This window comes from Petaurus breviceps, unplaced genomic scaffold, assembly GCF_028583685.1.
Source record: "Petaurus breviceps papuanus isolate PSGF00001 unplaced genomic scaffold, PetGlider_PUasm1.0 207, whole genome shotgun sequence".
NCBI lineage: Eukaryota > Metazoa > Chordata > Mammalia > Diprotodontia > Petauridae > Petaurus > Petaurus breviceps.
The window spans coordinates 33,586,456-33,609,682 of record NW_027185850.1 but is presented as its reverse complement, the minus strand read 5'-3'; the positions used below and the strand labels follow the sequence as shown (position 1 = coordinate 33,609,682).

At 37.5% G+C, this 23,227-nt stretch overlaps 1 protein-coding gene across 1 annotated transcript in view; it reads right to left on the bottom strand.

The window, feature by feature from the left end:
• Nucleotides 1-23,227, bottom strand: part of LOC138164766 (probable ATP-dependent DNA helicase HFM1) — a 111,157-nt gene that overhangs the window by 36,791 nt on the left and 51,139 nt on the right. Inside the window, exons 19-29 of the mRNA XM_069092729.1 lie at nt 22,549-22,629; nt 15,921-16,012; nt 14,225-14,331; nt 14,090-14,137; nt 5,834-5,931; nt 5,613-5,744; nt 4,299-4,384; nt 3,886-3,969; nt 3,512-3,669; nt 1,557-1,660; nt 973-1,116 (exon numbers count right to left, since the gene is read on the bottom strand). Coding sequence (XP_068948830.1) covers nt 973-1,116; nt 1,557-1,660; nt 3,512-3,669; nt 3,886-3,969; nt 4,299-4,384; nt 5,613-5,744; nt 5,834-5,931; nt 14,090-14,137; nt 14,225-14,331; nt 15,921-16,012; nt 22,549-22,629 — 1,134 coding nt within the window. The remainder of the gene's footprint in view (nt 1-972; nt 1,117-1,556; nt 1,661-3,511; nt 3,670-3,885; nt 3,970-4,298; nt 4,385-5,612; nt 5,745-5,833; nt 5,932-14,089; nt 14,138-14,224; nt 14,332-15,920; nt 16,013-22,548; nt 22,630-23,227) is intronic.

Genomic DNA, 23,227 nt, shown 5'->3' with positions numbered 1-23,227 from the left:
TGCATGTGCTTTGAAGCCAATGTTTCATTCTGTGTTTAACAGAATGGAATGGACCAGGAATACTATTCAAGACTTATGGGGAGGGTCTAGAAATGCAAGATCCTTTACCTCTGCTCATAGCTGCCTGAGAAATATCATCTATAACTGATTTATTGATGCAGGGTTTCACAGGATTTAGAGCTGGAAGGGAACTTGGAAGTAATTTAGTCCAATCTCTTAAAGATGAGAAAAGTGAAGCCCAAAGACACGTACAGGAAGTAGATGAGCCAAGTTCAAGCACAGACCTTCTGACTTTTTTTTTTGCTTTTTTTTTATTTTTGAGGGGTGAAGGCAGGGTAATTAGGGTTAAGTGACTTGCCCAAGGTCACATGAATAGTAAGTGTTAAGTGAGACCTTCTGACTTCTAAACATATTTTCTTTCCACTATCTCTCTACTCATTAAAGAACTTTCTAGTCACCTTCTAAGCACAAAGAAATCTGTGAGCTGCAAGAATACAATCAGGGAGCTTCTATTAATTTTGCTAAATACACTTTCCAAAGCTTCAAATCCTCAACCTAGAGCCCCCAGCACTGAGACACTGACTACAACCCACTAACCACATCTATGCTCTAAGAGACATTTATATAAGGACATTAAGTGTGAAAAGCACTGTTTTTATACATTATCTCATTTCATCTTCAGAACAACTTGGTAGGGTAAGTTCAATATAGGGATTATTATACTTATTTTACATATGAGAAAATTGGGTTGAGAAATATTTAATGATTTGCCTATGGTCAAAAAGCTAGTATGAGGGGAGAGATTTGAACTTAGGCTTACTCTAGACCTTAGATCTAGGGATTGTCTATATTGTACCATGCTGATTCTCCAAAGTATGAACTGTGACAAAGCATTCAGAACTTCAGAACATCAAGGAAAACAGTACTAAAAGAAGCGTGCAGAATATAATTGGTAAAGACATTATCATTTACCTGTACCAGCATCTTCTCTTGGAGAACCATCTGAATGTCTCCAATATGTCTCTGTTTCTAAATTTCTTTGTATAACCATTTGATTTTCAAGTCTGTTGGGTCCTAGGTAAAAGGCTGTAAACTTCTGCATAATATCAAGTCCTACTATAAGGTGAGAAGGTAAGAACATTTTGCAATATTTTATTTGAAATCATTTATTATTTTTATCATTTCAACATAGCTAGAAGAATTAAAAAATAAACCAAATACCTGGAACTATAAAAATTTGATATTACAGATAAAATTGTATATATCTAAAAATAAGGAAATCCAAACAAAATTGTCACAGCAATTAGAACTTGATTATCTTGTTTCTTAAAATACTGGGTGTAGCCTAATTTTCAGTTTGTGAATTTTATTGATACTTTGGTTATTCTTGCCTAATTAATTTAATGCAAAGAGTTGTCTTCGAAGTTCAAGTATATTATATGAACAGAATATTTTTACAATAATGTCATGTTTATTGTTTTTAGTCTCAACATAAAAAATACTTTATTTTGTCAAACTTGAAATTAATTATATCTTTTACATTTCAATTAACTTACCATATTCAGAACTAATTAGATTAACACTAAGTTCTTCAGACTGAAGAGCTCTTTTAACATCAATTTTTTTAGTCCAATTTCCGGTTTTTAGTAAAACAGAATCCCTGAAATACATATTAACATTTTTTTAAAAGATTATACAAGTGCTGAATGAAATACAAGTTAATGACCAGGGTTTGAAATGTTTCTAACTGAGGTCACCTGCTCATCCAGAATCCTCATCATCATCCAGAATGATGGAGGAAATGGCAGCAATAGCATATACTTTCTATCTTCCCTTTCTTACCACCAACACTATTGCTTCAACATATTAGAATTGGTACACGAATGAGGTCTTGTAGCCTTATTATTTAGTCAGCTGGGAATATGTGATTACCAAAAGGAACTCAGTGACCAAACTTAAAAAAAAAATCACTGCTCGGGGCGGCCAGGTAGCACAGCGAGTAAGAGCACCGGCTCCAGTGTCAGAACGACCTGGAGATCAAATCCCGGGCTCAGACACTTAGCACCCACCCAGAAACACCTGGCCATGTAACCTTGAGCAAGTTACTTAACCCCAATTGCTTAGGGGCGGCCAGGTGGCTCAGCGAGTAAGAGTACCGGCTCCAGTGTTGGGACGACCTGGAGATCGAATCCTGGGCTCAGACACTCAGCACCACACCCAGAAATAACTGGCCATGTAACCTTGAGCAAGTTACTTAACCCTGATTGCTTAATAAAAAAGAAAAAAAGGAAAAAAAAATCACTTCAATTTGAAAGAGCTGGTTATTTTCATGCCCACTCATTTGTATGGTACTGGTAACAGGCATCATTGGAGAAACAAAGACAAAGGTCCTTACCCCCAAGAAATTTATAATCCAACAGAGAGGATGTGATACATAAAAATAAGTACATCAAAATGCAGTATTTCATTACTTATTTCAGGTAGATGAAAGAAATTTTAGTGGGTATTAGGGAAGAATTTGTTTAAGCAGAGATAGACTTTCATAAACAACAACATTTGTAAATATAGTAATTGCATTCACCTTCTTATTTTAAAAACTGATGAGATGGACTGTATCTACACAATATCATAACTAGTTAAAAAATGAAAATTCTGTCAAGAACAAGTTGTTTTGTCTACAGGCCATTAAGCGATTTAAGCCTAACACTAAACTGATCAGTTGTATTGCCCTAACAAAGACAGTCATCATGGAATTTTGAGAAAATATTCTGAAATTAATACAGGAATGTCTTCAATAGGGACACAAGGGGACAGGTAAGCTTGCCAGTTAATACAAAACCTTTAGGATCCTCATATTTGACTCATACCTGGAAAGTGCTTTCTTATGGGTTGGGGTCCATGAACCCATATGGTAACAGTCTAAGGAATTTCCTTGTCAAAGTCACTTCCCTTCTTTACCCTTAAGGGTAGCTGGTTCCTCCATGAAAAACTTAAGGGTAAAGACTGAAATAAAAATGGTACGCTGGATGCTTGGCAGTGGTGGATGCATACTGTCTAGATTCTACATGGTGCTTATGGTAGAGATGTCAGATCTCAGTGTGAAGACAGGGCAAACTCTGAGTTGAGTGAGGAGTATTCTGCACTAACAGGAGTCACTGGGTGGCCTTATATGAACTAAGCAGTGACAGACAAGAAATTTTGCTCTAGTGGTTCCTAGGGGCAAGGGGAAGAGCATTCTCTCACTACTACTGCGGACCACAGGAGTGGCCTACCATTCTCTATTCTGCTGATAGCTTCACAACTGCTGCCTGTGATAATCAGAAACAATACAACAAATGTTATCACTCTTTGAAATCTCCTTCAGGGGTCAATTTGAAAAATTCAGCTGTAGAATCAATAGTATACAATTTAATAGTTTTCAGACAATCTTATTTCCCACTCTTTTTGCTGGGTACATCTTTTTAAAAAATCATATTATTTAAAAAAACATAATCTGAAATTTTTGACTTACATAAGTTTATGTTTAAAAACCACTCGGTTTTCTGCATCTCCTATTATCAGCGTCACATAGTGAGAATCTGGTGCTGTTCTTTTAGTCTGAAGTTGCTCAAAGTTTCTTAGGAAGACGGTCACTAAAATTTCAGCAACTATGTTACTGTATCTTGAAATCTTAAAAAAAAAATACAGTCATAAAAGTGTTAAAAGTGAAATAATCCTCATACTTGGCTTTAGTGCTGTACTAAGGAAAGTAGCATTACTGTGGCCTTGGAAGGATTTTGGGTATTCCCCCATTAAGTCACATGTTAAATATGGGTTCTTTTGTTCTGGCTGCTGTTTTTAAAGAAACAGAAAATGAAAAAGATTTAAGAAAAGAGATGAATATACCTGCTCAACTTTAAGCTCATATTTTGGTAGATGTATCACAGTTTCTTTGATTTGGTTTCCAAAAGGAGGATGTCTATTTAAAATCTGAAAATAGTAACATTATTACATTTGATTAAAATACTGAAAATCTAAGCAGAATACTGTTCATAGTCATAAGTTTTAATAGCATTTAGCACTTGTAAAACTAGGAAATTTCAAAACATTTTGTAGAAATTAGACTAGAGGGACAGTATTATTTCTTATGGGTTGGGGTCCATAAACCCATATGGTAACAGTCTAAGGAATTCCCTTGTCAAAGTCACTTCCCTTCTTTACCCTTAAGGGGTAAAAGCCTTAAAAATAATACCCTTAAAATATAAGTTGTATTTTGGGTGGCATCCAAAAAGCATTCAGAATAAATGAATAATAAATACCAGCTCAAGTTCTCTGGCATTGATATCTTCTATTTTCTTAAAGGATGTCAGACCTGCATTTACCATTGCATTTGACAATGTTACACCTGTGGAAAATTAAACAGAAGATAGTGATAGTTTTTAAATCAACTATTTCCAATACGTTAAACAGAAGATAGTGATAGTTTTTAAATCAACTATTTCCAATACAATTCATTCTACCAACATTTGATAACTATGTGAATGAAAAATGAGATAAAGTTCATTTTAACTGTGAAAAATTTTCCAGTGAGTTACTAATTTTGCAAAATTGTGACCAAAATTTTTCTCATCCGATTCATGTTTATTTTGTTTTTGTTTTTTTGCTTTTTAGAGGGCAAGTGGGGTTAAGTGACTTGCCCAAGGTCACATGGTTAGTCTTTGTGTTAAGTGTCTGAGGTCAGATTTGAACTCAGGTCCTCCTGATTCCAGGGCTAGTGCTCTATTCACTGCACCACCTAGCCACCCCCAGTGTTTATTTTTAATAGTAAAAAAATTTGGTCTGTATGTCTCCTTTCTGTGTCCCTCTCTAATGTTTTTCTCTTTGCGTACCATTTTCTCCTATGTAGATATCTGTCTTTAGCTCTACCCATGGTGAGCTAATTCTATGTACAAGTCTCCACCCAGTGCCTCTCTCTTTGCCAATCTGCTTCTGTATCCTCTCACTTTTAATTTATCCTCTCCCTCTTTCTTCCTCACTTGAACAAAATATATTTTTATTTATTGTATTTACTGAATATTATGTCATCTGTTGTAAAAGTAAACAAAACATTTTTAATGAAGTTCCTTTTTGTTTTTGTTATCTTTAATTGATTCTTCCCTTCCCCCTCTTCTGGCTCAATGGCCTTTAATAGATAGAAGTCAATAACCCAAGAGGCTGGGATTCACAGAGACCAAATAACTCGTTTAAGTTCACAAAACTAATAAACAGAACTAGAACCCAAGACTTCTGACTCCAAGGAAGTAGCAATAGCCTATTACTAAGGAGAATGCTGAGACATAACTAGACAACAAGATGTGATACAGTTGGGTATGGCTTAAGAGTGGGGTGCTTTGTCACTAGGGTTAAAACAAAATATACACTGCAAAAGATGGGATCAAACTAAATGCAAAATCTAGTCTTGGTTTGAAAAAAAGAAAATTATATAAACGTAAATGAAAAACAGGTTATCAAGAAGAAATTAAGATATCTCATTTAACCTAGCAAACACACATTGTTTTGGATTTTGAAGACAGTGATTTGAAATGAATTACTGATATCTATTTACAAACTTTTTAAAAAAATTTCATACTTACCAATTTTTTCCAGTTGTTTGGATACATGCAGAGAATTTTCCCAAAGTTTAGCCCGAAAGCATTTAGCTAAAATCAAACTGTTTAAGAGGGCTACAAAATTCTTTTCTTGTGCTGCCAGACACTCTGACAACCCTAAAAGAAGAGAGGCATTTTTTGGTCATAAATTATACTATTCTAGTTTAGTAAAAAGTACCGAGAAATCATATTAAACTTTATCCTACACTTTGTAATTCTTGTGCCACTTCTGAAAATCTTAGCTGTGTCTTGTGTCAAAGCAAAGTCCTGAAGAGGAAGGCATCCAAGATGAGCCTGAATAAGACTGAGATGGGGGAAAGAAAGAGATTTTCTATTACATATTAGCCCCTTCTTTAATCTCCTCTCTTCCAATTCTTCAGCCACTTGGTCTTTAATCTATTTCTTCCCACTCTCTAAATACAGGTGTGCCTTAAGGTCTGTTCCTTTTTTCTCTTACTAACATCTCCCCTTAGGAATCTCCTTTCCTCTAATGAGTTTATTGCTCATAGATGAGGCTTATAACCCTGCTGTGGTGGAAAGGACCCTGGGCCTAGAGGCAGGATACAGGTGGGTTTGCACCTGAACTCTGACATTTTCTGCCTACGTGAGGATGGACACATCTCCACCTAGGATAGCTAGGTGTGACAGTGGATAGAGTGTGATCTTGAAGTTGGGAAGATTTATCTTTGTGAGTTCAAATCCAGCCTCTGACACTTACTAGCTTGTGACCCTGGGCAAGTCATTTAACCCTATTTGTCTCAGTTCCTCATCTGTAAAATGAGCTAGAGAAGGAAATGGCAAACCTCTCCAGAATCAATGCCAAGAAAACCCCAAATGGGGTCACAAAGTGTCAGACACATGACTGAACAATAAAACTACCTGCAGTACTCTCCCCTTAGGGTTATCAGGAGACACAACAAAGGCAAGACATATAATGTACTTAGCAAGCTTTCAAGCATTAGGAAAATGTTAGCAGTTCCTCTTTTTCTGTCCCCTTTCCTGCTGCTGCAGCTATTCCACACCTTCCTGTTACCTTCCCACAGCACCCCCTTCTCCCTGCCATCTCAGCTGAGGCTTGCTAAGTCATCCAAAAAAATGAGGCCATTTGCCAGAGGCTTTCTCTTCTCCCTTCCCGCTCATCTCACATTCCTCTGACATCACCCCCCACTATCTCTTCCTTCATTCCCATCCCAGATGAGAGACGTGGGCCTTCTACCTACCAAGGCCAGCCCCTTTCCATCTTTGATCCTATCCCTTTCTATCTTCTCCAGCAGAATTCTATGACACTTGCACTCTTTCTCTCTCTTTTCCTCCCTCTTTCTTTCTCCTCTCTTATACTACTGGCTCCTTCCCTGGTGCCTACAAATATGATCATGTCTTTCCCAGTCTTAAAAAATCCCAATTGAATCCTACAATTCTCACTAGATATCATTCTGTCTCCCACTTCTCCTTCTCAGAAAAGTTTCTTGAAAAATCTCTGCTTCCATCAAAGAAATGATGCACACCAGAATGACAGCAATAATACAATTTTTTTAAACACACACTAAAAATCAAATGAACTCTGATGAATTGAAAAGACTAAGCTCATTCCCAAAGCACATATGATGAAACATGATTATTCTTAAAGAAGTTGAGGACTACTGGTGTGGCATGCTGTATACACTCTCAGATGTGGTGCTTGTATCAGGGTTGCATAATTGTTCTTTTGTGTCACTGTCATGGTGGAAGGTAGGGGAGTGGCTTACTGTGAAATGACTAGCATAAAAATAAAAGGCATTAATAAAACATAGAAGAAAAAAGACAAGTCTCTGCTTCCTCTCATTTTAATTTCTTCTAAATCCACTGCAATCTGGCTTTCAATCTACTGGAATATCACTCTCTCCAAAAATGCCAACAGTCCTCAGCACTAATCCTTCCTGACCTCTTTGCAGAAGCTGGGCACTGTTGACCACTTTGTCCTCCTGAGTACTTCTATCTGGGTGTTTGTGACACTGACCTTTCTCTTTCTATCCAACTTCTTCTCAAGCCTCCTTTGCTAGACCTTCATCCTGTCACACCCACTAACTCATTATTTCCCAAAGCTCAGCTCTTGCCCCATTTCTCTTCTCTCTCATTTGGTGATCTCATAAATTCCCCCTGGATTCAATTACATTTTTATTCAGTCCTACTCTCTCTCTCCTGAGTTCCAGTGTCATAGCACCAACTTCCATCCCCTTGGAGGTTGCCTTCTATCTACTCTGTATATGTATATGTGTATATACACACACGCACACACACATACACGTATATGTATGTATATATGAATATACACACACTTATTTACATACATATCATCTCCCTCATTAGAATGTAGACTCTTTGAGAGCAAGGCTTGTTTTTGCTTTTTCTTTGTAGCCCCAGTGCTGATCACACTGCCTGGCACAATGTAAGTATTTAATAAATGCTTGCTGATTAGCTACCAGATATCTCACAAGACAATGTCTGCTGCCTCTGGCATATGGTAAGAGCCTCATTACCAGTGTCTTTCTTTCCCTCTCCAAGGAGCGCCATTGAGCAGCAACCTCCTTATCTCTCCTGGTTTCAAGACTGATATGATTCAGCTCCTCCAGTAACATTCATAGCTGCTTTTTATTTGACAAGGATCTTACAGAGTATCAGAAGTCATATTAAAATTTGGAGATGGTCTGAAAACTGAGAGATTCTTGGCACCTTCTGTCTCTTTTTCTGCCACTGCCATCATCACGACAGAAGTGGCAAGGGTTCAGACAGAACTGAGAGATATTTTGTATGTACTGAGAGCTATTTTGTATGTATCTTTGTTTCATGGTTGCTATGGACAAAAAGAAAAAAAAGTCTTCCAAGTGGCCAGACTGCTGGTGACAAGTTTCTTGAAAACACACTCAGTATGTTGCTGGAGGGAGACTTAAAGCTTTTTGGCCATGGTATACCCTACTACCACTTATATTCTGCCGTCCTAGCCTTTGAGAACCCAGAGTCCATATCACAATGAAGCACCAGAGGAGGAATTGGTGAGAGACCTCTGCATTTACTGAATGTGGGACACAGGAAATGTGGCATACAGGATCTACTGCCCTTGAGGTTTATTTCCCACTCCTTTTTAATGGTATAGCAAAGAAAAGAAGAGAAAAAAAAACCTATGATGTTATCTGCTCAATTTAAGATGCATGATATCTAACTGGTTATAAGGAATCAAAGGTTGCCTGGTGACTAAATTTGCTTGTCAGTTTCCAAAAAGCTCAGAGATTGATAAACAAATTATCTTCTTGTTTAAACTAGAACAGCTAAGGCTTGCCCAGACCTGTCAAGTTCCTTAGGAGGCTAGACTTAAAAGCTCCTCTGATTGGATTAAAAGCATTAGGAAGACAAAGAAGAAAAAAGGAACAGCCATATTTTACAATTTTGTTTATTTCTAGCATTGCTGCTGTGACAACAGCCAGAGACAATTTCTGTGATCTTCCAGATTGAGTGAGACCAGTCCAATTGGAAAACAAGTACTAATTAGCTGAAAATAAAACTCAGCTGTGATTCCTGAAGAGTTTAGCTTGAGGGCAAAGCTCCAAACCCTAAAGCTAGTGCTATGCTGAGGCAGAGAAATGTAGGGCAGAGGAATGTCCACAACTCAACCTGAAGAAACTCATCACAGTAAGTTACTAGTACATCTCCCAGTGAGAATCACAGTTTGCAAGGCACTGTTTGAGGTGGTAATAATAAAAATAATATACATATGCATAAGTATATAATTATAAAGCACTTTAAACTTCTTGTGGAATTGCAGTTCGTTGTATTGTTCTGAAACCAATCTAATAAATGCATTTGTTAAGGAACAATTGTAAATGCAAACCGATTACCAGATTGCATTCTTTGTCAGTAAAGAACTTGACGGAAGAGCAGAGCGCTGCTTTGAATCGCTCTACAAACAGCTTTCAGAGGCAGGTGACAAAGCTCAGTAACCAGAGACCCAAAGATGCGTGAGCTCCATCTAGTGGTGCACAGGTGCACTGCACATACACGACCTTGCCTCGTGAGTCACTGTGGGACATGCCAAATACCAGGCAATATGGGTAAATATCACACTGAAAGTGAAATCAATATTTCTCATGTGGCAGCAACGTGGCAGGATGATGAAAATGGAAAGTTGAGCACAGACTCATGAAAATTAATCAGGAAAGAGGAATTAATTTTCTCTGGATTTTTTTTTTCAAATTTTGAAAAAAAAAATAAAAGGAGACAAAAAATTCTTGAAGAAATTAATAGCAAAAGCTCTATTAACAAAGAAATGTTGTCTAATGACACACTTTCTCATCAGAAACTTGAGGTAGTAGTGAAATGGAAGGCTTAGGGGAGCATTTCAGGATGGGGATTATACCCTGTTACAGACAGACAGACTGAGTCCCGTACTATATGGGGATGTTCCTATTACATAGCACCTTCCTACAGCTTCAAACCGGTGGTATTATACCTATTTCCGAGTAATTGAGCTGTTTGGACCCTGAAATACTGGTTCTTTAATCAAAACTACAGAGGCCTGTAGCAGAGTCACTCTCCCTCATCCCTAGCCATCACAACCAAAACTAAAGAGATTAGAACTTCCCCCAGGACCTTTTGGGTCCAGAATAAATCATATAAATAACATGTACACTGCTTCTTGAATATTAGTTAATTATATTTCAAAGTTTAGTTGAATCAAGTATTTTAGAAAAGTAAACACCACGGCAGACACCTTTATGATGAACAAAACAGAGCTTATGAGTTATATAAAGCTTCTAGACTGTCTCATGAAAAAAAAAAAGAGTTGTATGCCATGTTGACTGGAAATAAAATAAATATAGCCAAAAAAGAGCTGATCCAGAATCATGTGTAGTGAGTTCTTCAGAGCAAAAAAATTGGAGGCTATATTAAACCAAGATATGAAGAGAAGCTGAGCTGAAGGAGAACCACAAATATGGTCAGAAGTTGCATCTAGAAATCCTGAAACTCAGTCAAAAGGTAAGTTCTATTTTGAAGAGTAATTGGGGTGAGATGCCAACACAAAGACACCATGAAAAGGACATGATGCAGAGGATGCAGCGTCTACTATAGGAGTGAGCTGAAAAAACTATCAGGAAGACAAAGAACAAGGTTCTTGATTCTAGGAAGCAGGGAGGACAACGGAAATTTTGTAGTGACCTTCAAAATCATTCTCTTTTTTGAAGCAGAGAAGAGTAACAGCTATGTGTAGCATCTGTGACACCCAAAGACTTTTTACACCTAACAGTCAGTACTCACTTCCAGTATTTTATGTGAGAACACAGGATACTAGTAGAAGACATCCAGAAAGCCTTGCTGTAGGGTACAAAGTATCAAGCAAGAAAGTGATGACCAAGTGATGGAGTCTGAATACAGATTTAAGCACACTTTTTTACTTTATTTTTCTTGGGGTTTCATTTTGGTCTATTTTTTTTTTTTACAACATGACTAATATGGAAATAATGTTTTTCATTACTACACATGTATAGCCTATATCAAATTGCTTGCCTTCTCAATAAGGGGGAGGGTGGGGACAGAGAAAGAGAATTTAGAACTCAATTTTTAAAATGAATGTTGAAAATTGTTTTTTGTGTAATTATGGAAAAATATTAAATAAAAAATTTTAAAAGTCAAGAAAATGATGACCTCAGGGGCACAAGCCATATTTTTAGCACTTCCCAACTGAAGGCAGAGGTTGTAGAAAAGATTTGGGAAGTGTATAGTGGGTGAAATGTGGGATCTAAAAACAAGTTTCGGATTGCTGAAACATGGCTTAAAATAGAAGAATAAGGCGCTTTTGGCCCTAGAAAATTAGTAGGGAAGAATATACTTTTTTTTCCAAAAGAACAGAATAGCTTTATGGAGCAGAGAGACAGCACTGTGTATTAAGAGGCTACATTCACATGAGGAAATCCAGGAAGTAGAGGAGGGAACCATTCTTCAGAGCATTTGGTTGAGAATTAATGGAGGAAGAAATAAATGATGTTGTCAGAGTACTGTACTAAATACCACTTGGACAGAAAGAGGGAATAGATGAGTACAGGAAACAGATCTCCAGCCTATTATAGAAGAATAATATAGTAGTTATGGAGGATTTCAACTATTCAGAAATTTGCTAGAGCTCATTCTCTGCAAAGCAAAGAAAAAGGCTGATAATTTCTGACATGCCTTAATAATTGTTTCCTTCAAAAAGTAGAGGAAATAACAAGAAGAATTTCAATTGACCCAATTTTAACCAATAAGGAGAAACAGAGGATCACAGTTTGAAGATGGAAGGAACCTTAGAGGTCATCTAGTCCGACTTGGGCATTGTACAGATGAGAGGATACCAAAAGTCAGGGAGATTTCGTGACTTGTCCACAGTCACACAAATACTGAGTTGCAGGGTCAGCTCCCTTCCTATCGCACTGTACTCTCTGCCAGTGGTTGCTGAGGTAAAGAGGACAATGGACTGCTCCATCTTAGAATTGTTGAAAGCCAGACATAGTATGACATGTGGCCAAGATTTCTGGAGAACAGATTTCAGAGAATTCAGAGAAAGGACCTATTTGATCCTAGGAGCTAGAATTCTAAGAAAAATTTGGCCCAAGAGAGCGTCTGGAGCATCCCTATCACCACAGTAGCTTTTGAAGGGCAGAAATTTTTTTCTTGTTTATTCTTCCAGCCTACATCCTGACTTGAGACTTTATGTTAGGGCTGGGTTCCGTACACTTCTGGAGGGAAAGTCCTGTTGCTACTTTCTTGGGTATTGAGTGTTGTGTTATTTTATGACCTTGAGCAACAGCTTCCTAATGGATCTCCCTGCTTCAAGGCTCTCCCAACTTCAACCCATTTTCCACACAGCTGCCAAAGTGACCTACATCAGATCTGACCACATCACTTTCCTACTAACTAGCCTCTAGCAGCTCCTTATTGCCCTTAGAACAAAAATTAAAATCCCTCTCTTTGGCTTTTAAAGTCCTTCACAATCTGGCCCTAACCCACCTTTCCAGATTTACTCTATATCAATTTCCTTCCTGTACTCTATGGTCCAAATATAAGTGGCCTTGCTATTCATTCTACATGATACACAATCTCCTGTTTCTGTGCCTGGGTATGGATGGTCATCCAGGCCTGGAAGGCATTTCTTCCTCTACTCTACCTTGCAAAACTCCACTTTCCAAGTGAAGCCTTTCATGATCCTCCCAGCTGCTAATACCTTTTATTCCAAAGCTAGCGTGTATTGGTTTTGTATTTATTCTACACTTCTACACAAACACATTGTCTTTCCCAGCAGAATGTAAATTCCTAAAGGCTAGGCACAGTTTCACAGTGGTGGTCACTAAAGGCTAAAGAAAAAGAGTAGAGCCACAAAAGCCAAAAGAAGGTGGGATACCTTAAAGTCATCTTTGAGTATATCTCTTTTAACCACTCCCCAGCCTGCAAATATAATTAGTCACCAGTCCTGTTTATGCTTCCTTTTTTTTTTTTTTGGCCTTTTGGAGGAGAGAAGGCAGGGCAATTATGGTTAAGTGACTTGCCCAAGGTCACACAGCTTGTAAGTGTTAAGTGTATGAGGCCGGATTTGAACTCAGGTCTTCCTGACTCGGACCACCTAGCTGCCCCCCCCCCCCGCCGTCCCCATTTATGCTTCTTCTGTTATGTTTCTCAAATGTCTCTCATACTCCTTTATTAATAATAACAACACAGAGATGAATTTTCTTATGACGTTGCTTTCATCATGTTACTCCTTCATTGGCTACCCACCGCCCATAGGCCTAAAAAGTCTAAATATTTTAGCCAAATAACTATGCTAATTTAAAGTGTAAAAGCAGCTGATTTCTTGTAATTTAATTTACACACACAAGAACTAAAGTAGGAAGTAACAGATCATAGAACATTTTTTAGTTTATCCAGGTTCTTCCTCACAACTGTGAGGTAGGATTGTACTAGAATTATTATCCCCATTTTATGGATGAAAAAACTAAGTAAAGCTAAAAGAGATTAAGGGACTTGTCCTAAGAAGAATGGAGTGAGATTTTATTAACTATGCTACCTCATTTGATGATTATTACCACCGCCCCAAGAGATGGTGCCATCATCACTATTTAAAAGTTGAGGAAGCTGAGGCAAAGATTAAATCGTTTGCTCAGGAATAACAAACTGGTAAATGTCTGAGGCTGGATTTGACCACAGGCAGCAAGCGCTGACCTCTGAGCGCTACCAGCTACCTTACCTCAGTCTCACACAGATATTGTGTCAGTCTTGATTTAAACTTGTCTTCATAAGAACACCTCACTTCTGCTTTACTTCTTTTACCTATCCCACTCCCACTTTCAATTATTTTATTATTATTATAATAATAAAGAGGTTCAAAGTAAGAACTACCCCCCAGATCACACAAATATAAATCAGAAACTATAATCATTCTGAAGACTATGAATGAATATCATTACCAATTTACTTTCATTTCTCTTGTTTTTATTCTTCCTTCCATTGGAAACCTGCACATAAACACATATGGTAGTACATTACTAATGTTCACTTTAATTAAATAAGGATATTTTGTTAGATGTATCTAATCTCTGTACCTGATAGTTATCTTGTTTCGGTCTTTATTTAGAGTGTTCAGTGTTTTCTTTTCATTTATTCTTAACTGTATATCTAGGAATTCTTTACAGCTGGCTATCATTGTGACCTAAAAAATTCCAATATTAAAAAACAATCAATATCACTGTCTAATTCTATTCTGATTTTGCTTCATGCAGCTTTGGGACACCCTAATTTTACCTAAGTTTCTCTAATACCATTACAGACTCACGGCTTCTTTTTGTTTCTCTAAGGGTCTTCAGGTCTACTACCCCCTTCTAGAATTATCCACTGGATGACAGACTGCACCAGTGCTTGCTCTCATTCCCTTACCGAACACAGCCAGACAGAGCCTCTCCACATTCCTCCTGGCATGCTGATAACAGCTGGGGGTTCCACCTTGACAGAGTTCTTGATGGCATCTCATCTGCATGCCCAAGGCCTTCTTGACAGCCTCTTGACCCTTTATGTTTAGGTGCCAGTTTTGCTCACTCAACTCAAAGCTGCATTTGGGCCAGGAGTCAGTTACCAGCTTATTTTCCCAATCCAAACCCCACAGCCAGAGAGAGGGAGAGATTTCTCTCCTCCTTTTACAATGCCTTGCATATCCTGTGACTCTGCCAAAGCCACAGAGAGAGAGTTGAGGTGGAACTCAGGTATGCTCACTCCGAGGCCAGTGACCTTTCCACTCTACCATGCCTGCTCCTGCTGTTACATTTTCTCATCTAATTATGATCACTGATGCTTTTGGACTGATTAGAGATGCAGCTAAAATTTCTATACAAGTCAGTTCCATACTTGGCCAGTAAAGCTATGACAAATTATTAATATAGCTGCTGAAACATGCAGATAATTTTGTTAGTAGAAAACACAGCATAAATTATTTAAAGGGGAAAACAAACTTTTGCTTCAACTTACTTTGCACAAAACCATTCACTTTAGCTGCAGCTAGAAGACACTCTGGGACTTTATTAAAAAAAATGTTCCTATTAAGTGATCTATGCAGAAATAATCTTTTGTTGTGTATGATTGATTTTTTGCTTATGATTGTCTTCTTTCTTTATTATGAAATGCATTTGCATTAAAATGGCGACTCTCCACTTCCTTTCCATTAAATTATACATCCTGCTATTTAATGACATGCTAATCCTATTTGCAACATAATTCTTTCCACAGTGAAGAAAGACTTATGAGTTAGGTATTCAGGATGAGAGTAACTGAGGCATCTCTTTTACAAAAATGCCCATGTCCCTAAAAAGACAGGGCAGAGCCAGCAAAGGAGCCTACCACGACTGCCAACACACATCCTCTCCTCCACGTTCTTCCTACTGTTGCTTCCAACCCCATTCCTGCTGTTTCCAGCACGCTGTCCCCATCAACATCTGCCTCTTGACCAACTTTACTATCACCAGTGTGACCTTTGAGGAGCAGGGGCAGGACACTGGCAGGGAGTAAAGAACATGCTCATTCATCCCACCATCAGGATGCCTACTTAAGCAAAGATTCTTTCAGAAGAGGAAAAACACACTTTTTTGGTAGGATAAGACTGCAATCAGTGCTCATATATATTAAATATTTTGCTTCTTTACTAAGAACTGAACTGAACAAAGCAAACAAAAGCTAATATTGTACACAACAATGTCTTAAATGGATTTGTATCACATTTATAGGCTTGTTTTATTGTTAAAATAAAATTACCAGTTCTGATAAAGTTTCTGTTCCCTTAATTGCACAAAATTTCTTCACTGTCTCAAAGGTAATATAATACCATGCCATTAATCTTCCTGCCTCTGCAAAAAAAAAAAATGGAAAAAAACTAGGCATTTTGTTAAGCAGATAGACAATGTGCCTTTTAAACAATTCAATAAACATTTATTCAACACCCACCATGTCCCTACCAAAGCAAGGCTAGTGGGATACAAAGGAAGTAAAAAACTTCACTTTCTCCCAAGGTTCCCATTCTTTCAACATTATCATATAGCTCCTTTGTTAGGAGCTAGAATTAAAGTCACAGTGGCAGTCTACTTCCTTTACTATCAAAGAGAAACAGATACTGAATGCTACTCTGAAGCATTATATATGTGATCTTAAAAACAATGATACGAAATAGAAAAAGGAATGACATAAAAGTAATGCTACATATGTGTACATATATATGCACATATACATGTACGTGTGTGTACATACATAGAAAGCTCTCCAATACTGGAGTGAGGAATCACTGGAAAAAGAGAATCTAGCTAGGAGGGGTTACAGTCATCTGGGAGAGACAGATACATATACAAAACACCAACAAACCCTCTGGAGCTTGGTGAAGCGGCATAGAAAACAATGCTGCTCCCAGGATGAGGCATGTTCACAGGTGCCACGGTGTCTGAGACTAGAGTCCTTGTGACTCCAGGCCCAGAACTCCAGCCGTTTCACCACCGCACTACCTAAGGATAGAAAGGAATCAGACCTCAAAACGAAGCTGGCAAATGAAAGAGTGTGACACTGCTGAAAGAAAAGAGGAAGAAATTCTAGCTATGCCACACATCTTAAGCTCCTTCTATGCGAAGTGATCTTAGATCTGAAGAAGCAAAAACACTTCATAGCCCAGGAATGACTGAAAGAAATATATATTCATGAGCAAGTGGAAGTAATCCTGTTATCTCCCCCAGGAGGAAGATAAGGTGGGGTGGATGACTCTTTACTGAAGGGCTATGTATAAACCACACCTCAGTTAAATGGGACTTTCATCAAATCCACTAACTAAATTCACTTCTACTGATGCAAAAAGGAACAAAAGATATAGCCAAAACACACCTGAAATACATTCCAGATGACATTCAGAGTCAAAAGCTGAAGCACCTGAAGGTCATGACTTTGGAAATGGGCAAATCTTGAGAATTAGGCATTCACCAGCTGACTGCTTGAATATTTCAAGATTTTGTTTTCAAAACTTAACACAAAGATGGGCACTGGTAAAGGAAGGTGTTCACCCTCAAAAGACAAAAAAATGCTTCACAAGAAGAAATTAACCTATTTCTAATCAAGAGAGCTCTAAATTGAAAATTGAGGGGGAGGTGAAAAATGTGTGAATATTGTAAAATAGGATAGTTTGGAGAATAACAAATGAAAGAGAGTAGGAAGTAACCAAAAGAAAAGAAACTCAGCAATTCTCAGGTAGAAATAACAGGTAAGCAGATCAGGAACATTATTTATGGCACCAGATGATTATAAGCTATAAGGAACTGGGTGAACTTGAAATTTTATCTCAAGGTAAAAACAATCTGGGACCAACCATAATTCCAAAAGGCCAAAGATGAAGAATGCTACTCACCTCCTAAGAAAGAAGTGATAGATTCAAGGTGCAGAATGGGATGTACACTTTTGAACATGACTAACGTAAGAATTCATTTTGCCTGACTATACATATCTGTTACAAAGGTTTTGTTTTCTTTTTCTTTCCCCCAGTGGGAGAATTAGGAAGGGGAAGAAACTGAATGCTGGCTAATTGAAAAGAAGGTTTAAGTTAAAAGAATAAATACAATTTCATAGCATCACCAAGACTTGGTGAAATGGGACTCATGATTAGAACAAGATGATAGAATGGTAAACAAAAGAAACACTTAATAATATTAATAGCAGAAATTTTCATATGGAATTATGGTTTACCAAGTGTTTTCTACTCATTTAATCCTCACAAGAAAAAGTGAGTGGGAGCAGCCTCCTAGGCTAAAAAGGTATGCCAGACCCAAGGAAAGATGGTGGATGGAGCCAATTCTTAGGAATGAGCTCTCCCCTCACCACATCAAATGATACAGGAGTCCCAAAATGCAGAAAATTCAGCAAAGATGAGATGATAATAAGTGAAAGAAAATGCTACAATGTATATCATTAAAAGAAAAAGATAACTGAAAAACCACTTATTTTTCTTCTGTTTTCTCTTTCAAGGGCAAAAAAATGACTAAAAGGGAGCTGATTCCTAAGATAAGTAGGGTGACAATAAGAGGGCACCTAGCTGCCCTTGATGAATTTAAATTACTTCTCTGAAAAGCGTATGCTTTAAAAATATAGATATCCAAAAGGAAATTTGTTTTCTAGGTTAAATGGGCTATCTTAACTTGCTCATGGAAACATGACTTTTATCTGCCTTTATACTATCTGAAGTTACTTGGAAATTGGAAAAGTCAAATAAAAGTTAGTGCTTTGGTTTTCTGATTTGTAGCCAAATAATGAATGAGAGTCTGTGTTAAAGTACTGAAGAGGTAATTATTTGTTGCTCTCTTTTAGAATTCTTGGAATGTGTATTGTCTTCTAACCTTAGTATTAGAACACAGGGCTCTTGGTCATGCCCAACTGACTATAGCAGATCAAGTCCCATTTATTAGCATATGGCACATTGGACAAATTATTTCATCCCCTGCACCTTAATTTTCTAATTACATCTGTGTCACAATAGAGTTGCAAATAAACCATAAAATACCATATAAACAAATGATTTACTATAATCTTCTTTGCATCCCTATATACAAAAGATTATACTTAAGTGGCTTCTATGTATTAGTAAATTCATTTTCCCTGTGTTTCAGAATAACAGTAACTTCCAGTGGAACAATGGTGACTTGTTTTAGGTATTTTTTTAAGGTTAGCAAAAAACTTCAAACACATGGTACTACATATTTGTGTACTGAAAGAGCTGTTAGTGGCTATGAGTAATATCTGAAATATTAAAGAGAACAGGAGCTGTACCACAGCAGCAGAGAAAGGCATGTGCTATCTAAATTTTCAGAAAAGAGAAGAGGGCATAGTGTCTAGGCACAAAGAGGTGATGGTCTCTCTGTGCTCTGCCTTGGTCAGACTCATCTGCAGTACTGCGCTCATTTCTTGGAGTCATAGTTTTAAAAGGACACTGCTTGAGTAGACACTTGTAGAGTGTCTACAGCAGACAAGCAGAATGGAGAAGGGGCCTGGCATCCATGCTGTCTGATTATCAGCTGAAGGGACTGAGTGTGTTTGGCTTAGAGAAGACTTGGGGAGAAGGACAGCTGTATTCAAGTATCTGAGGGGCAGTCATTCAGCAGAATAATTAGACTGGTTCTTTGTGTGCCAAGAAGGCAGAACCAGAAGCAGAATGGAAAAGGAAAGCAGTTAATTTAGGCTTGATATCAGGAAAAACTTCTTAACTTGCCAAAAAGGGGAACAGGCTTCACAGTCTTCCAAGCTGAAGCTGGACTACTTGTCAGTTGTGTTATAGTAGAAATTTGTTTTATGTATAGATCCCTTCCAACTCTCAGATTTTATGAACCAACCATAATTACTCTCTATGATGACCAGAAAAGATGGACTATTCAGGGGTGGGGAAACTGTGGCCTCAAGGCCACACATGGCCCTCTGGGTCCTCAAGTACAGCACTTTGACTGAGTCCAATCACTTAGTCTGTGAAATTTGGATTCAAAGGGCCACACATGAGGATGTAGATGGCTACATGTGACCTCAAGGCCGCAGGTTCCCCACCCTTGGCTACCAAACAGTAGATAACATTAACTGGCACACAAAAACAGAATACTTTGCAAAGCTGAGCATAAATGTCAAAGAAAATAAGTGGATATCTAGTAAAAGGGAAAATTCAGAATCAATCCTTCAAAAAAGAACTGGGGGTGAGCACATATTCAACATAGCAATATACTAAGACCAAATGGAAGCAAGTTAAATATTTTTAAGTTAAAGAAGGGTTTATTTGGTTTTTTTTCCATATGGCTAGGGCTAGAGGAGGGGTGGGGAACTTGCAGCCTCAAGGTCACATGTGGCTGAATCCCAGTTTTATAGAACAAATCCTTTTATTAAAGAGATTTGTTCTGTGAAGTTTGGATTCAGTCAAAGGGTCGCACTTGAGGACAGAAAGGTCACATATAGCTGATTCCCCACCCCTGGTCTAGACAAAGATATAAATGTGGGCAGTGGGAGTATTTCTGTCTGTTGCTTAATTTTCTTTAAAAAGTAAATCTGACATTGAGTGACAGTGAGAAGACAAAGGAAATATAAAAAGACTAAAGAATCTAACAAGTAGGGGCGGCTAGGTGGTGCAGTGAATAGAGCACCGGCCCTGGAATCAGGAGGACCTGAGTTCAAATTCAGCCTCAGACACTTAACATTTACTAGCTGTGTGACCCTGGGCAAGTTACTTAACCCCAACTGCCCTTCCAAAAAAAAAAAAAAACGAATCTAACAAGTAAAAGGTATAGTAGGGGAAAATCAGGAGAAGATATAGAAGCAGAACTCTGAAAAGAAAATTTTTCTCCTTTCCTTAGTAAATCAGTATTATAGGTAGAAAGAGAATATAGAGGGATATCTCTCAATATGATAGGAAGTCATCCCAAGAAATGACTGGCCTGTATTCGGAGAAGAGAGAGATTAAGAGAGATTTTCAATTTCCCACACACATTCATGGTGGGGGAAGAGTGAGGATAGAACATTTCTGGGCAGGGGGGAGGGTCCCAGAAGGAGGAGTGGGAGATGGGTAAAACAGAAGTGAATGATTAGACAGCAACGTGAAACATGCCACAAAGCAGGCCAGGGTGAAACATGGCAGTGGCTCTGCAATTCCTCTAGAGGAGAGGGATTATGTGGACATTTCTGAAGATCAATTTCTCTAAGACAAAGTTGTACTTCAAAGGAATAAATCCCTACTATGGGAAAAGAAGAAGTTGGGTAGTTAGAAGCCTTGGGTAGAGTTGAACAGTGGATCATGGATTAAAAGGGAAGGTGGCAGGTCATCAAAGGGATAAGCAATGACAAAGGACTAGGCCTTCTGGACTAGGGTTATACAGCATTTCCACTGAACTTGGGTGCTTCCATTGAGAGTTAATATTCTTGGGAGGAGATTACAGAGAATTGTAAGAAAAGAAGTGAATAAAAATGACATTTCTTAGAAACAGACATTACAAGTTAACATGGCTGGAACAGAAGGATGAAAGGGGAGCAGGCAGTGCACTCTACCTGCCTGGGAAAAGTAAAGGGAAAATAAATAATAAAAGAATCAGAGAGAATGACACAATAGGCATAAGTTCAAGGAACTTGGAAATGGGTTGGGTATCAGGAAAGACAGGGAGTTGGGAGAAAAACAGGCTCAGATTAGTAGAGACAAAAACAAACAGAAGAAAATAAGCGTGAGCAAAAAGACAAACAAGAAAGAATATTCAGAACTCTGAATATAAAATTTATTAGGGACAAATGTGTTCTTCACTAGCTGCATAAGTATAAAATGAGAGAGGCATGGCTAGACAACTGCAAACTTAATCTGATTCAGAATTGGGATACGGCAGTCAAAATGCTATCGTCACTTTTGGCCACAATAAGAGAGAGAAGAATGTCACAAATGGGCAAAATAATAGTCTCACCATATTCTGTTTTATCTGATCACACTGGAGTATGTACTCAGTGTTTATGTTTATAAATAAAATAATATTTATAATATTTACATTTTAAGGATATCAAAAAGTCAAAGTATGATGACCTGAACAGTAAGGAAACTAAAGATCATGCCATATGAAGATCAATTGGAGGGAATAGGAACAATGAGTCTGAAGAAGAAAAGACTTAGAATATGATACCTGCTTTCAAAAGAACTGTCACATGGAAGAAGAGCTAGACTTGTTCTGGGTTAAAAAGAGCTAGGATTTATGGGTAGAAGTTGCAAGCATTCAGGTACAATGTACAGAAAAACTCTAAGATTAGAGCAGTACCAGAGTGGAACAAGCTGCCATGGGAGGCAGTGGATTCAAGTAAAGGTCAAATAACTACTGATAAGAAATGTTGTAGAGGGATTGCCATACAGATACAGGTTGAAAGAGATAATCTCTAATGTTTCTTTCAACTCAGACTTTCTGTGATAGGGAACAGTAGCTTTGTTACAATCAAAGGCTTTGATCATTCCAATTCACACAAAAATATCTGGCAGAGGGGAGGGTGTAAGCAGTAAGGAACCTTAAAACTATCAATGTACCACTCAACTGATGGTTTTAATTAACTTTGTAAACAGACTTCAGCAATTCTCTACCCAAGTCTTCCCTTAGCATAACATTCCCTTTATATAATATATATAACATTGCTTCTGAGAATAACAGTACATGGAGAATTGAGATCATAATATCAGCTAAAATTAGCTTAATAAATTTCTAGTTTTGTCTTCAGGTAAAATTTTACATTTTGATTTAAAATTTACATCAATGGATGGAATGCCCCAAAGAAAATCCTAAGTCATGTGCCAAATGTACATTTATCCATTTTTATAAATATGTAAAAGCATGAAATTGGCCATATATAATGATAAAGTAAACATTACCAGTTGATTTGAAATTAACATCTTCATCCATCTTTATCAAGTTGACAGAAGATAAATCATTCAAATTCTTCAAACACAATTCTGTTGAGGTAATAAAAATATATTTTATTTTTAATGCGGGAAAACAAAATTTTAGCAATAAATAAAAACACATAAGAAATTTAATATTACATACAATAAAACTGGGATACTATAATATTTCAAAGCAAAGAAATATGTAAAATACCAAATGATTTATTTATTTATTACTACTATTACAATGATGGTGACGACGACAGCAATGACATAACATTTATATAGCTCTTTAAAGCTTACAACGGGTTTTACATGTGTTTTATCATTTGATCCTCTGGGAGTCGTGTAAAATTGTCTCAATTTTACAAATAAGGAAACTAAAGCAGGCAGAATTTAAGAGATATGCCAGTGTCTGAGGCAAGATTTAAATCCAGGTCTTTCTGACTCCAAGCCCAGCATTCTATCCACTATATGACACTACTGCCTAATTTCTTGTTTTCATCGGAAAAATGAGAGGGTCGGACTAGAGGATCTCTTAGATACCTTGCAGCTAAAAAATTCTTTAGTTCTACAAAATTCAGGGAAAAAAATGTTAAATTATGTACCATACATGTATTTGTTAATTTTGACAAATAAATTGCCATAAGACTGACAGAATACATAA